The following is a 14988-nucleotide window of genomic DNA, read 5'->3' on the forward strand; positions in this document are numbered from 1 at the left end:
CAATTAAGAACTAGTTGCTGGATTTTCCTCTGTTTGCATCAAAACTTTTAATAAGGTAAGATTTTCACTCTGTTTGGAGTTTTCATGTTTTATTGTTTAACAACATTGAACCACAGATGATTTAATTTGGCTTTTCTTTCACTGATCAACAGAAAATATTCTTTCATGACAAAATGAAACAAAATCTACAAATTGGTCAATTTATTAATTATTAAATACAAAATAATATTTTGCATAAATATTTACCCCTTCTAATCAGCATTCAATAGATGAATGTTGTTAGTTATGGAAATTATTTTCAGGTCCACTAGTAAATTCTCAATTGGATTGAGACCCGCATTCTGTTTTTTTTTTTTTTGGTCTGGTGTTGTAAAATAAATCATGAAAAGTCTATTAGGATAAATACATTTTATGCACTTACTTTTGGACAAATAAAAATTGTGCACATGTTCTACTACTTTGGTGTTATATTACAATTTTCACTGCAGAACAATTTACACCAGTTTATTGTGATCTCATTAATTTCACATTTATTTGCCCCTGAACTTCACACCAGGAGGCTTTAAAGGTTTTACTTTTACAGCTCACAATCTTAAGTGCTGTATCAATGCATTTTATATGTTCTACGTCAGGAGCCTACGTGCAGAAAATATAATTTGTATCCTTTCTTTTGGGTTTTATTTCTTATAATGTTAGTTTGCAATGTAAGCTGAAAGCCTTTTACAGACACAACATTCTGTCACGAATCTCTGAATTTGTACTCAAGACTATCATTATTGGTAATATGAACAGAATACGCAGTGTTGGTTACAAAGCCCTCCAAGGCTTTCTAATCCTCGGAGAACATCCGAATCATTTAGTGTGATGGTTGGAAATGGAGATAGGCAGCTGTTGTTAGGGCTTTCTGACGGGCTTAGTTCTCTTTAGAGACAGCTGAACGACCCTCCAGTTCATTACCTCCTGCTGTTCACCGGTTACTTTTGTAGACTCCTGAGAACTGCATCACTGGGATTTGTTTAGAGTGGCAGTTTTTTTAGCGTAAATGTTTCATGATGTGTGTAGATTTGACTGTTGATTTCCACACCATTTAACTCATTTACAAACCTCAGCAGTCAGCTCTACCAAGTTACTCTTTCGGAAAAAGTGACTTTTGTTTTGACTTTCTTTTTTAGTCATTGGGGGTCAGAAATGTTCCCGCTAAATTATGCACTAATGTTGTCCCTGCAATAATGGAAAAACATTCTGCACAGAAGACTGTCTCACAAATATATACAGTGAAAGCTTTCTTGAATCAGCTCTATTGATGTCAAAATATTTGATTCGTATCATATTCAATGATTTAATAATAATAGTAATAATAATAATAATAATAATAATAATAATATATTGACCCCTGAAGCACATTTTTGTAATATCGATTTGGAGAGGAGGGGGGCCTTGGAGTGAAAAAGGTTGAGAACCACTGCTTAAAATTAGTCCAACATCTAATTAATTGTCATTGTCTTTCAGAAATTGCCCAGTTAACTAGCTACGACAGTGGGATTGCAGAAACCCCTGAGACGGATGAGTCTGTCAGTGTAAGTGATTTTATCTGAACACATTACCCAAGACAGCAAACTAGTGAACTACTGTAATCATGATTGTTATTAAGAAATTCATGGAATATAAAACAGATTACTAACTATGATATACTGTAAGAGAAAACAAAGTTTCATTTTCGTTTACACTTCAAGGTGTCCTTGTTACAGTGTAATTATACATTTAAGTACTGAGTAATATTAATTAACTACAAGTACATATTATAGGGTTAGAGTTAGGATTTAGGTTTAGTTTTTTGTTTGGTTTGCTTGTAATTATATATGTAATTTATAGTTATTACTACAGTAACTACATTTAACGTGTAACAAGGACTCTGTAAAATAAACTGTTACCTAATTTTCTAGAATAAAATCAAATGTAAGGAAGAAATATACAAATATTTTTACAGTTTAAGAATTCTTCATTTGATATCAAAAGTCTACATAACGCATATGTATCTAGTCCCACAGTTTGAGCGCAGCACTACGTTCCCGGCGCAAACCATGTGAGCTCGACTTTGAGATGATCAAACTGATCAGTAATGGGGCCTATGGGTAAGTGACAGCGAATTTTTAGGTTAAATGTTTAGCCCTGTATACTACATATTGTTTCACATACTATTTTAAACAAATGGTTTGCAGTACATACAGCACAGTAAGCTAATTCATAATAATCATTTCAAAGCATAGTCCTTTAAATTACTGTAGTTTTCTCTGTTATGCTTGTTACTATGTGTTAAATTGGCATACACATGCCTGTTAATTTAATCCAAAAATGTTGTTTTTTTTTTTTTTTACAGTGCGGTGTATTTAGTGAGACACAAAGAGACAAAACAACGCTTTGCCATGAAGAAGATCAACAAGCAGAACCTGATGCTCAGGAACCAGATCCAGCAGGCCTTTGTGGAGAGAGACATCCTGACTTTTGCTGAAAACCCATTTGTGGTCAGCATGTACTGCTCCTTTGAGACACGCAGACATCTATGCATGGTTATGGAGTATGTTGAAGGTAAGCTGTAACACATGTACATCATTTGCAGTGCTGGAGAATGTTACTTTTGAAAATAGTTTCATTATCCTGTTACTCCTAATAAAAGTTCAAAAGTACATTACATGGTTATGTTTTATGAGCGTAACATGTTGACCGGGATGCAGGGTGACCAGGCACCAATAAATAAAATGACCTGGTAATAGTAATGGAACTATATGTAACATTTGGGAACCACCTGCTACGTCTTAGACCAGCCTGACATTTTTATAATGTCATTTGTTAAAGTATTTACAAACAATGATGTAAATATATTAAATAGAAAAGTAATTTTCAAACAGTAACTTCAGCATTATAGTTAATTCAATAAGTAGCATTCCTTTTTATAAAAGCAGAATCAAATGTAAAAAATAAATAAAACATTTTTGTACAAAGTGCTTTCCCATGAACCAACAAATAAATTAGACTTTCAAATAAGCAAACAAATGTAATATATTTATGCAACATGTACAACCATTAATTTATTTATGTAAACACATACATTTATTTTAATATACACAGTTTGAAGGAGCCAAAAAGCCAGAGTTGTATGCAGCATTCATTTGTAAATTTCCTATCCCAACAGGAGGGGATTGTGCAACATTGCTTAAGAATATGGGTCCTCTCCCTGTGGACATGGCCAGAATGTACTTTGCTGAGACTGTGTTAGCCCTTGAATATCTCCACAACTATGGAATCGTCCATCGAGATCTCAAACCAGACAAGTGAGCTGCTCAAAAATTAAACATGTACCATTCCCTGCTAAAGAAAACCCTAGCTAAAACCAGAATCCGATAGCTGATTTAAAGTACTTTCGAGTTGGTCAGATCCTGTTAGCTTGTACAAGCAGCCAGTGGACCTGGTTTCAACCTGGAAAACCATCTTTAAGCTAGTTAGAGCATGTAGACCACATTGGACTGACAACAAATCAGCTATCAAGTTCTTGGCATCCTAAGTTGATATGAACAGGGTTTTTTTCCAGCAGGGTTTTGCTCTAATAATGCTAATACATGACTAATTATTTGTTGTATTGTCTCCCGTGTTATTACATTACGACAGTTTGTTGGTCACTTCAATGGGACACATCAAGCTGACAGACTTTGGCCTATCGAAAGTTGGTCTGATGAACATGACCACTAACCTCTATGAGGGTCACATTGAGAAGGATGCTAGAGAGTTCTCTGATAAACAGGTACAGATCCAATTCTCTATTGAAGTCCTGAGAACTTGATATTTCATTTGAAATCACATAGTCATTGTCATAACCTCTATGATTGATATCTGCTCTAAAGATTTGGCATCAGTTGCATAAACACAGCCACTGTGTCTTAAGAAGTAGTCTGACCAACTAGCAGTTAACCAAGGTGTGATCTGTCTCACATTTCAGATTTGAATTAGGCCAGTCTACATTTTTGTGTAAATTATTAAAAAGCTATGACCAGTCTTAAAGTAAAAAAATAGATGACTGACTTGTAAGATTACTCTAAGCACTTTATGCAAGTTCTCACTGGACTTTAGAGAAACATGAATTTCTGTGCTGGCCTTGGCTTTATTATGGTGCTGGTTTGGTAAATCTAGACTCCAGCTTCAAAATCTACTGATCACCAGTTATGTTGGACTTTAGGGTTGTAACATCTGCAAACATTTCTCTCTACAGGTGTGTGGGACTCCTGAATACATTGCTCCAGAAGTGATCCTGAGGCAAGGCTATGGGAAGCCTGTGGATTGGTGGGCAATGGGCATCATCCTTTATGAGTTTCTGGTGGGCTGTGTACCATTCTTTGGAGACACTCCAGAAGAGCTGTTCGGCCAGGTCATCAGCGGTCAGTCACATTCTGAATTCCTGTTATGCAATACATTCTAGCTTCATGCAGCAAGAGCTTTAGCAGGTGCAGGTTGTGTTGCGTAATCTCAATTTTGCTTCTCATAAATGCATATCAGTATCTCATAGGATCAGCAAAAGACCCCGCAGACATGAGTCTCCTGTTTTTATCCTCCACCTGTCATTCTGCAACTCTCTGGATTTGTTCATTGCTGTCCTATGCAAATTAAATCACATGTGATTCTATTTTATATAAAAGAAGCAAATTGTGAGTTTTCAAACAAAATGTTAATTTAAGCTGCAATTCAGTATTTAACATTACCACATAAATTAAGTGTCCCATGATACAAAATAAATATTTTAGACTTGTTCATTTGAAACAACAATGTTTGTTGAATGTTTGTTTGTTGAAACAACAGCCCTGTCCTACAGACCACAATGATGGAACACAGCCACTTGTTTTAGCATAGTTACTGTACATACAGTATAGTTTTAAAATCTCATGACTCTGCCAAAATGTTTTTCCAATTCACCCCTCATCCAAAAACAAATCCTTAACATTATAGTTCAATACATACACTCACCGGCCACTTTATTAGGTACACCTTACTATTATTGGGTTGGATCCTCCTTTGCCTTCAGAACTGCCTTAATTCTTTGTGGCATAGATTCAACAAGGTGCTTGAAACATTCTTCAGAGATTTTGGTCTATATTGACATGATAGCATCACGCAGTTGTTGCAGATTTGTCATCTGCACATCCATGATTTGAATCTTCCATTCCACCACATTCCAAAAGAGCTCTATTGGATTAAGATCTGTGACTGTGAAGGCCATTTGAGTATACTGAACTCATTGTCATTTTCAAGAAACCAGTTTGAGATTATTTGAGCCTTGTGACATGACATGTTTTCCTGTTGGAAAAAGCCATTAGAAGATTGTGGTCATAAAGAGATGGTCAGCAACAATACTCAGGTAGCCTGTGGGGTTTAAATGATGCTCAATTGGTACTAAGGGGCCCCCAAAAAAGTTCCCTACACCATTACACCACCACCAGCAGCCTGAACCACTGATACAAGGCAGGATGGATCCATGCTTTCATGTTGTTTATACCAAATTCTGACCTTAACATCTGAATGTCACAGGAATTGAGACTCATCAGACCAGGCAACATTTTTCCAGTCTTCTATTGTCCAATTTTGGTGAGCCCATGCGAATTGTAACCTTAGTTTCCTCTTCCCGGTGGAACCCGGTATGTCCTCTGCTGCTGTAGCCCATCTGCTTCAAGGTTCGATGTGTTGTGCGTTCAGACATGCTCTTCTGCAGACTTTGGTTGTAACAAGTGATTATTTCAGTTACTGTTGCCTTTCTGTCAGCTCGAACCAGTCTGGCCATTCTCCTCTGACCTCTGGCGTCAACGAGGTATTTTCAGCCACATAATTTCCCTCACTGAATATTTTCTTTTTCTGACCATTCTCTGTGAACCCTAGAGATCGTTGTGTATGAAAATCCCAGTAGATCATCAGTTTCTGAAATACTCAGACCAGCCTCTCTGGCACTTACAACCATGCCACTTTCAGAGGCACTTAAATCAACTTTCTTGTCCATTCTGATGCTCAGTTTGAACTTCAGCAGTTCGTCTTGAACATGTCTGCATGTCTGCATTGAGTTGCTCCCATGTGATTGCGTGAACAGGTGTACCTAATAAAGTGGCAGATGTGTTTTGTTTTATGGTATGGTTATATGCAAGGTTTATGGTATACTATAGAGGTACAGTATATAATGTACTTTTTGATGTCAGTAAGATCTAATCAGCATTTTAGAATGATTTCTGAAGGATCATGTGACACTAAAGACTTTCAGCTTTAACATCAGCTTTAACATCATAGGAATTAATTAAATGCAGCCTTGGTGAGCATATTAGACTTCTTTCAAAAATCTGGTTACACTTTATTTTGATGGTCCACTTTAGACACTTTACTAACTATAATTAACTTTGCAAATGCATGTCAACTAACTCTCAATTAATTAATTAATAGACTGTAGTAGACTGTTTGGGTTAGGTTAAGGTTAGGGTTCGGGTAAGTAGAATATGTGAATATCTGTTGGGGGAACAATAAAAGAGTTATTTGACTTGTAATTGCAAAGTTACGTATAGTCAGTAAAATCTAAAGTGGACCATTAAAGCGAAGTGTTACCAAAAATCCTAATTCCAAACGTTTGACTGGTAGTGTATAGGTTTATATAATGTTTTGTTTCCAAGAGATTTATGAAGATGAAAAAGCTTCATCTTTTACGAAAAAGCCATTTGAAGAATATATTGTTATAATACACTTTCAATCATTTGTAACCATAAGATTTGTTTCTATCCAGTATATTTGCTCTGGACTTAAATTTGGACTTAAAAATTTAAACTGCCAAAATGTTCATGTGGATTCCTTCGTTATCCATTTAAGCCAAATATCTTGAAACAGCCCCCATATGTTTCTGATACCATCAGTACCATTAGTGTTAGTTTTCTGTTATAAAGGTTACTGTGGGTGTGAGGCTTAATTAATGAGCACAGCTAGCTGCTGTTGCTCTGGGCTTGGATGCATATTCATGCTTCTTAATGTGATTCAAAAGTGAGGCACATGGTGCTGTAGAGACGGTTGGAAAATAAACAAAGTACAGCTCTTCATTTATATCACTTATATATCATTTATATTAACTTGGTTGATTACAATTGTGCCAAGGGCCTGGTCTTTGATTAGTGTAAAATGCCAGATAACTAATGGATACTGGAAATTCATGCACTTTCCTAGAATTGATGCATGTTAAAGGGTTAGTTCACCCAAAAATGAAAATTCTGTCAGTAATTACTCACCCTCATATTGTTCCAACCCCGTAAGACTTTCGTTCATCTTCGGAACACAAATTAAGATATTTTTGATGAAATCTGAGAGCTGTCTCACTCCTTCATAGGCTGCTAGGTAATCGATATGCCATCCCAGAAAAGTTAGTAAAGACATCGTTAAAATAGTCCAAGTGACTATAGTGTCTCAACCTTTATTTATTTAAGTTTATCAAGCGACGAGAATACTTTTTGTGCACAAAAAAAATAAAAAAAATAATTACTTTATTCAACTATTCATTTTCTTCTGTGTGGGCCTCTGAATGAGTTCACGTAGTGTTCACGTAGTGTTCACGTAGTGTTCATGTAGTGTTCACGTAGTGTAAAGGAGTCTGAAATTCGCATCCGAAATTTTCGCACGTTAAAAAATAAATACGACCTCACGTTATGTCAATCACGCTTGCGAAACTTTCGTCCGTCATAAAAAAATTCGGATCAGGTTAAATTTTCTGCGTTTTTCGCATCCATAGCAAGCATTTTGAATGGTGTTTTGACAATTTAGAGCCACCGAATCACGAATACGGAAAAACGCATGCAAAAATTTCGGACTCATTGTGCAAGGACCTTAACAGCGCAGCGCTTCTGGGTTGTACGTCAGAACGTAGGCTCAATAGTGCGTCTACGTTCTGACATGCAACCCAGAAGGTTTTTTTGCGTACAAACAGTATTCTCATCGCTTGATAAACTTAAGGTTGAGCCACTGTAGTCACTTGGACTATTTTAACAATGTCTTTACTAACTTTTCCGGGATGGCATATCGATTACTTAGCAGACTATGAAGGAGTGAGCCAGCTCTCAGATTTCATCAAAAATATCTTAATTTGTGTTCCGAAGATGAACGAAAGTCTTACGGGGTTGGAAAAACATGAGGGTGAGTAATTACTGACAGAATTGTCTTTTTTGGGTGAACTAACCATTTAAAGTGCATATTAGGATGGTTTATGTGTGCCTGTTTATATGCAGTAGGCATTTTTATGCATTTTAATAATCGCATTTCATTCATATGTAAATATATTCTCTGTATTCATTAGTCTGGTGCTGTGCATGAGTGAAAGGTTCTGTGTTACAGTGGAGGCCCAAAAAAACAGAGAGGAGCGTTCATGTTGAATGAAAAGCAATGATTTTTTTTGTTTTTGTTCCATTTAGTCAATGAGGATGAAACTGTTTGCTTCTTGTCTTAGATGAAATAAACTGGCCGGAGGGAGAGGAAGCTCCACCAGCTGATTCTCAGGAGCTGATCACCCTACTGCTCAGACAGAACCCTCTGGAGCGCCTCGGCACTGGTAAGGGTACATAATACTTGCAACAATACTTGCCAAGCACCAAAAGTGAGAGAAAATTGCTTTTGGCAAGTAAATAAAACATCTAACTGGCCATTAAGGTATTTTAGATATGTGTGTGTTGCATGGTTAAAATGCAATGTAAAAACATACAAACAAAATAAATGAATATTCCATGTAAAAGAAAATTAATAAAGAAACACTATTTGAATTTACATATAATTATTTCTTGTTTGGCCCTTCATAATATATGAATATATGATTAATAATATAATATCTATAAATTAGTGCTGTCAACGTTAACGCGTTAACGCATGCGATTAATTTTTGTCTGGTTTAACGTGTTAAAATATTTAACGCAATTAACGCAGCATCCGTCTTTTCTGCCATCCGTTGGCTAGCTTTACATTTTATGATCACGCTCTTATTCATTTAAATGCTTTTAAACATTTCAAGCGCGGCAAGACAAAAGAGAATGCGCTGTCTGTGAATGTCCTTATGCGTGTGAGATCCATAGACAGTATATAAACGGTGAGATCCGCGTGTGTGTGTGTGTGTGTGTGTGTGTGTGTGTCTGCTCTTAAAGGGACAGCAGCCAATAAAGCTTCCTGTCAGTAAAGTTAAAGAACAAAGGGAACAGAGAAAATGACTCACTGCTGTTGACTAAATAACTTTTGTAGCTTTAATAAGGATTAACTATTTAATTTATAGTTTATGCAGTGCAGACTGCATATAACTTTGATAACTTTATTAAATTTCTGTATATTTCCTAACTGTTAAGACAGGAAGGGCACGAATAAATATGACATTTATTATGGGTTTATGTTAGCATTGTTTTAAGTTCACTTAAATTAAAAACTGTTATATTTTTGAAGCCTAATAAATGTGAAAAAGAAAAAAAATTGGTAGCTGTATTAATATCAGTAATACTGGCCTTCATTCATAAAAAGATGCCATTAAACAAGTATTTAAAATATACTGTCTTTATGTTGTTTCTACATTAATTTGATTAACTGTGAAATTATTACATTATAAAATATATTAAAAACGTACAAAAACATTTCTTTTTTTATTGCGATTAATCACAGAAAAAATTTGTGATTAATCTAGTTAAAGTTTTTAATCGATTGACAGCACTACTATAAATATATAAATAATATATGATTTGGCCCTATATAATATTTGGCCATTAAAACAGATGTAGTCTCACTTACATAATCCATAATCTCTTTGATATTGCTTATGTGCAACCACCCATATAAAAAAAGCTAAATCCAGCGGGAGCCGTTGTTTTGTGTTTTGTGCACATTCAAATTTCTGGTGAGACAAAAATATTCCAGTGGCATGGTTGTGGAATCACTGGAAGTGAAACTAGCTGTGAAATGCAACAAAATCACAACCAATTATTATTATTATTATTATTATTATTATTATTATTATTATTATTATTATTATTATTATTATTATTATTATTTTATTTATTTTTATTTATTTTTAATACCCAAAGTAGTCATACTGTAGTAATAGAATGTATTGGGTGTTGCTTCATGCCTTTTTAGGACATGATAAGAGTTCTTCTTAAATTTGATTGGATGTATATCTTTAAGCAGGCGGGGCGTATGAGGTCAAGCACCACCAGTTCTTTCACAGTCTGGACTGGAACAGCCTGCTGAGGCAGAAGGCAGAGTTCATCCCCCAGCTGGAGTCTGAGGATGACACTAGCTACTTTGACAGTGAGTGACAGCAGGAGTGAAGTCATTGTCCTTCATGGTCCATGCAGGCAGATTAGATGTTCCCAAACTGATAGATTGCTCACATATTAGTAAAGCACAGTTGGTTGATGATGTGATTCTTGGTCATTTGTTTGGAGAAATTTCTAAAATTTGCTCTAGCTTAGTGCTTTGGACTCTTCATTGTCAAATTGTTTGCATGTTATGAAATAAATATAGATTTAGGTAAACATGCTGTTTCTTCTCCTTCAGAAGTTGTTCTGTGTATTGTATTATTCATGACCAAGCTATATGACAGAATGTTCATTTTTCAGTGAACTTCACTTTAAAATATTGAATATGTTTTAATGTCTTAAAATAACTGACATGAGAGCATCCTAACATCACAGCCCAATGTGACATTTTATTTTTCAATCGTAGCACGATCTGATAGGTACCATCACTTAGAAACTGAGGAGGAGGACGATACCAATGACGAAGATTTCAATGTGGAACTGCGGCAGTTTTCCTCATCTTCGCACCGATTCTCCAAAGTGAGTTGTGTCTCTCTCTCTCTCTCTCTCTCTCTCTCTCTCTCTCTCTCTCTCTCTCTCTTTCCTCACATACACTTGTTTAATTCATGCAGTGCAGAATGATTCTGCTGAGAAGAGTACTGTTCGGTGGATGCATTCTGTGTTTGCATTTTGCACGTTTTAATAAAGATGTCTAACGATGTGGCCAACACTGTCTCTGGGATAAAGCTCAGCTCATAGATTTACATACATTTGCATTTGATATAGGGATATATTTTTGTAGGTCAGGAAACAATATCACACACAACAAATACTCGTGCACATTCTTGTTCTCGGGCATGCAGGGCTTTGGTGCATTGCAGTATGAGGTGCTTCCAGAATCTATCATGCTTGCAGTGAAGATATCGGGTGAAGGCTGTGTTTTATAGTGTAAGACCAGTGGTTCTCAACAGTGGTTCTCAAAAATAAAAAAGGAAAATATGTATTTTTTGCATTTTTATTAAGTCAGATTAAAAAAAAAATAATAATAATAATAATAATAATAATAATAATAATTATATCATTTGTATTAATAATAATAATTTTAAATAGTGAGATGGTTTTGAAATGTAACATTTTATTTAAATTTTAAAGAACATTCTTTGTCATGCATTTCAGGCATCTGATAATTAGGGATGATTGGTGATTGTCATTTTATGAATTGACTGTTTTGTACTAAATTTGAACAATGTGATTTGTATACAAAAGTAAGCATGAAGCTGCATCTCTTACCTCAACCTAAACTTAACCCTCAGTGGGGTGTGAGAAGATTGGACAAAATTAGATTGTCCAAATTCGTATGAATTTGCCACCAATGTGGCTTGGGGAAGTAACCCATCTAGCAATGACCCAGAACACCCTAGGAACAACCTAGCTGTAACCTAGAAACCAACAGAAACATTTCAAGTTACATTTTACTTTTATGTGCTTCAGGATTCAGTATTATTGTCTCATGCCTATGTTTACTCAGAGATCTAATGGAGTCTAATGGTGCTTATACAGTATATGCTGTTTGTTTGTGTGTTGTGTGTGTGGTAGGTTTACAGTAGTCTGGATCTGTCTCGAGGACAGCTGGAGGAGAAAGGAGAACAGACAGAGAAGACAACAGACAGTCCTCTCACTGTTGACTCACTGAGCTGGACTCCAGACTTCACTGAGATGTATGTTACCCACAAACCATTTCCAGATCCCAACCAAATGTGAAAAATCTGAAATTAAGACCTCATCATAGAACATACACCTCTATACTCACTTGCCACTCGCCACATTTTTTGTTTAGAAAATATTTATTATTCAATTAATAATTTATTTTGACATTTAACATTTAATATGCAACAATCCAGCTATCATGTTCTTGAAACCACCATAAGTTTGTAGAACGTGGTTTTTCCAGGTGAATCATATAGGTTTTTCTTGTTTCCCTTCTCCAGTCCCTCTCTCTCTCATTCTTCTGACACTGAGAGCACCAGCTTGAGCAGATGCTCTGGTCTTCTCCCTAAGTTTGCCATCTCAGCAGAAGTGGAGGATGGTGAGGGCTCCCTGTCTCTGGAAGACCCCAGTAAAGTGACCTTCAGTATTGGGGAGTTGCCTCAGGATGAGCCTGATCCCACCACACCCTGTAGCACCATCAGTAACTCCACCCTCTCAGGTACAGGGGGGATTTATAGGAGATGTGGCTGTATACTGTATGCATCAAACTTTCTCCACAAAAAAATGTTGTTACACTTTATTTCGATGGTTCACTTTAGACATTCTACTGACCATAAGTAACTTTGCAAATACAAGTCAATTAACACTCATTAGAGTATAGCAGACTATAGTAGACTGTTAGGTTAGGTGTTAGAGTTCAGGTTAGTAGACTAAGTTGGCATGTACTTGCAAAGTTAGGTATAGTCAGTAGAATGTCTGTTGTGGGACTATCAAAATAAAGTTTTTGCAGATATTAAGTAGACAGTCTACTAATACTCTAATGACTGGTAGGTCACATGTAGTTGCAAAGTTACTTAGTAAAATGTCTAAATGGACCATCAAAAGGAAGTGTTACCAAATATTAAATTTTGTCTGAGGTCTCAAGAGACTGTATTTTATGTGGATTTATTTTAAATTTTTTTCTACATTGACTTTTTGCTATGCTGCAATTGACCCCCAGTTGACCTGAAACAATGTGATTTGTTTGTGGTCAAATTGATAGCTTCAATTAGCCTGGCAAGCCAGACCTACATCAAGATGTTTGGTCTGGCAACTCACCATAGACACGCTCAATCCGAGGGGCGGGATAAACGGCTGTCTTTCAAATTCCCTCTGCACGCAATAGGACAGAGCTTCAACCAACCAGAGCGTTTTCCCACCAGCGGAGCTAGTTGATAGATTCAACTTTTGCCATATCTGGCCGGCAAAACTACGAACACATCTTCCTTTTTTTAAGAATGACTTAAGTGCCGTTCTTGGCTCTTTTCTCAAAGAAAAACTTAACTCCAAGTCCTCCAGAGTCGCGGCCAAAGCCTATGAGCAGCCGTCATTCTTTGTTTTCAAGTAGCAGCCAGGGAACCGTCGCAACTCTGTCGTCATATGTTAAGCCCGCCCCGCATACTCTATACGCGACGTGATTGGCCTGACCCAATTTAGGTTTTTGCAGCTCGAAAGTCTATGGAGAGTTGCTAGACTGCCCTGGCTGCAAAATACATTTTGCTGCCGCTAGGGTGCGTCTAGATTTCTAGGCTAAGCTTCAATAATATCTACTGGGTATTGATTAGGTCAAAGGAATGTTTAAAAAATATTCAAAGGGAAATAATAAGTAAATTGTATTATAATTACTACACTTAAGGTATGTTTTCACAGCAATTATGTACTAAAAACAGAATTGTTCATGTACAGACCACAACGTTTTTAAAAACGATCCCCATTCACACGGATCCATGAAAACAAATAAATACGCTGTATTATTCTGACAGCCCAGTAGTTGGCTGTCAATTTAAGCACTACGCGCCTATAGACTGAACATGTAATATGCATGACGTATGATGTATTTGTAGTATACACGCAGACAATAACTGTACCGCTTTCAAAAGTTTGGCTCTTCAGGCCTCCAAAACGCCATTGTTGTGTAAATGAATTTGGGAGCAGATTAACAAATTGTGCAAAATTAGTGGGAATGCTCTGGAAATATCTGTCTGGTCTGTTTAGTGAATTTCTCTACTTATTATATATCTCTACTCTTAAACTTTATTTTTTTGAGTAGGCAGTTTCTCCGAGCACCTGGATCAGGTGCCGTCACAGGGAGGTGGAGGGGAGAGTCTGGACAGCTCCTGTAAGCCCTCCTCAGACACAGGCTCCTTCCTGACTGCTTCCAAACCTGAGACAGCGGACAAACAGTTTGCAGTCAGCAAAGTGCCAAAATCAGTATCTACCAGTGCCCTGTCACTCATGATCCCTGGAGGTGAGTGTATGTGCATTCTGGAAAAACATGTGTATGTGATCGAGTGTGTTGGGGTGTCTTTGCATGTGTGGCAAAGTGTTATTGTCCATGTTAGGGATTCCCAATATTTTTGTCATATTTTTGTTAGTTATTTCCTACTTACTGCTTATTTCATGTAAGAAAGAACTACATGAGAAAGGAATGTAGTGAGGAATGTACTCCCTTTTGTTGCCAGCTATTTTGATGATAATGGCTGTATGTTGAGTTATTTTCAGAGGACAGTAAATATATACTGCTATACAAGCAGCACAATGAATACTCTAAAATATACACAAGTTTCATTTCTATAGTATTGTCCCTTGAGAAGATATACTAAAATGTTTGCTGAAATGTGAGGGGTGTACTGATTTTTGTGAGATACTGTATTTTTTATGAAATAATGTTCTTTAAATTCTGGAAAAACAATTGGTTTTATATTTTAGAATAATAAGAAATGATTCTTGAGCACCAAATCAGCATATTAGAATGATTTCTGAAGGATCATGTGACACTGAAAAAGGGTCTTATGGCTGCTGATAATTCAGTGTTGCCATCACAAGAATAAAATACATTTTAGTTATTTTCAATTGGAAAAATATTTTGCAAAATTATTGTTTTTACTTTATTTTTGATTGAATAAATGCAGCCTTGGTA

At 36.2% G+C, this 14988-nt stretch overlaps 1 protein-coding gene across 8 annotated transcripts in view; it reads left to right on the forward strand.

Annotated features, from left to right (window-relative positions):
- Positions 1-14988, forward strand: part of mast4 (microtubule associated serine/threonine kinase family member 4) — a 141579-nt gene that overhangs the window by 119285 nt on the left and 7306 nt on the right. For 4 of the 8 annotated variants that reach the window (XM_084414460.1, XM_084414463.1, XM_084414462.1 and 1 more), the window contains exons 13-24: positions 1510-1577; positions 2041-2132; positions 2378-2586; positions 3191-3329; positions 3664-3796; positions 4262-4427; positions 8501-8602; positions 10207-10332; positions 10750-10862; positions 11919-12040; positions 12311-12528; positions 14119-14316. In XM_084414460.1, the coding sequence (XP_084270586.1) occupies positions 1510-1577; positions 2041-2132; positions 2378-2586; positions 3191-3329; positions 3664-3796; positions 4262-4427; positions 8501-8602; positions 10207-10332; positions 10750-10862; positions 11919-12040; positions 12311-12528; positions 14119-14316 (1686 nt within the window). The remainder of the gene's footprint in view (positions 1-1509; positions 1578-2040; positions 2133-2377; positions 2587-3190; positions 3330-3663; positions 3797-4261; positions 4428-8500; positions 8603-10206; positions 10333-10749; positions 10863-11918; positions 12041-12310; positions 12529-14118; positions 14317-14988) is intronic. The other 4 variants (XM_084414461.1, XM_084414464.1, XM_084414466.1 and 1 more) reach the window with 1 other exon arrangement.

The sequence above is a fragment of the Rutilus rutilus genome, assembly GCF_951802725.1.
Source record: "Rutilus rutilus genome assembly, chromosome: 7".
NCBI classification, from domain to species: Eukaryota; Metazoa; Chordata; class Actinopteri; order Cypriniformes; family Leuciscidae; genus Rutilus; species Rutilus rutilus.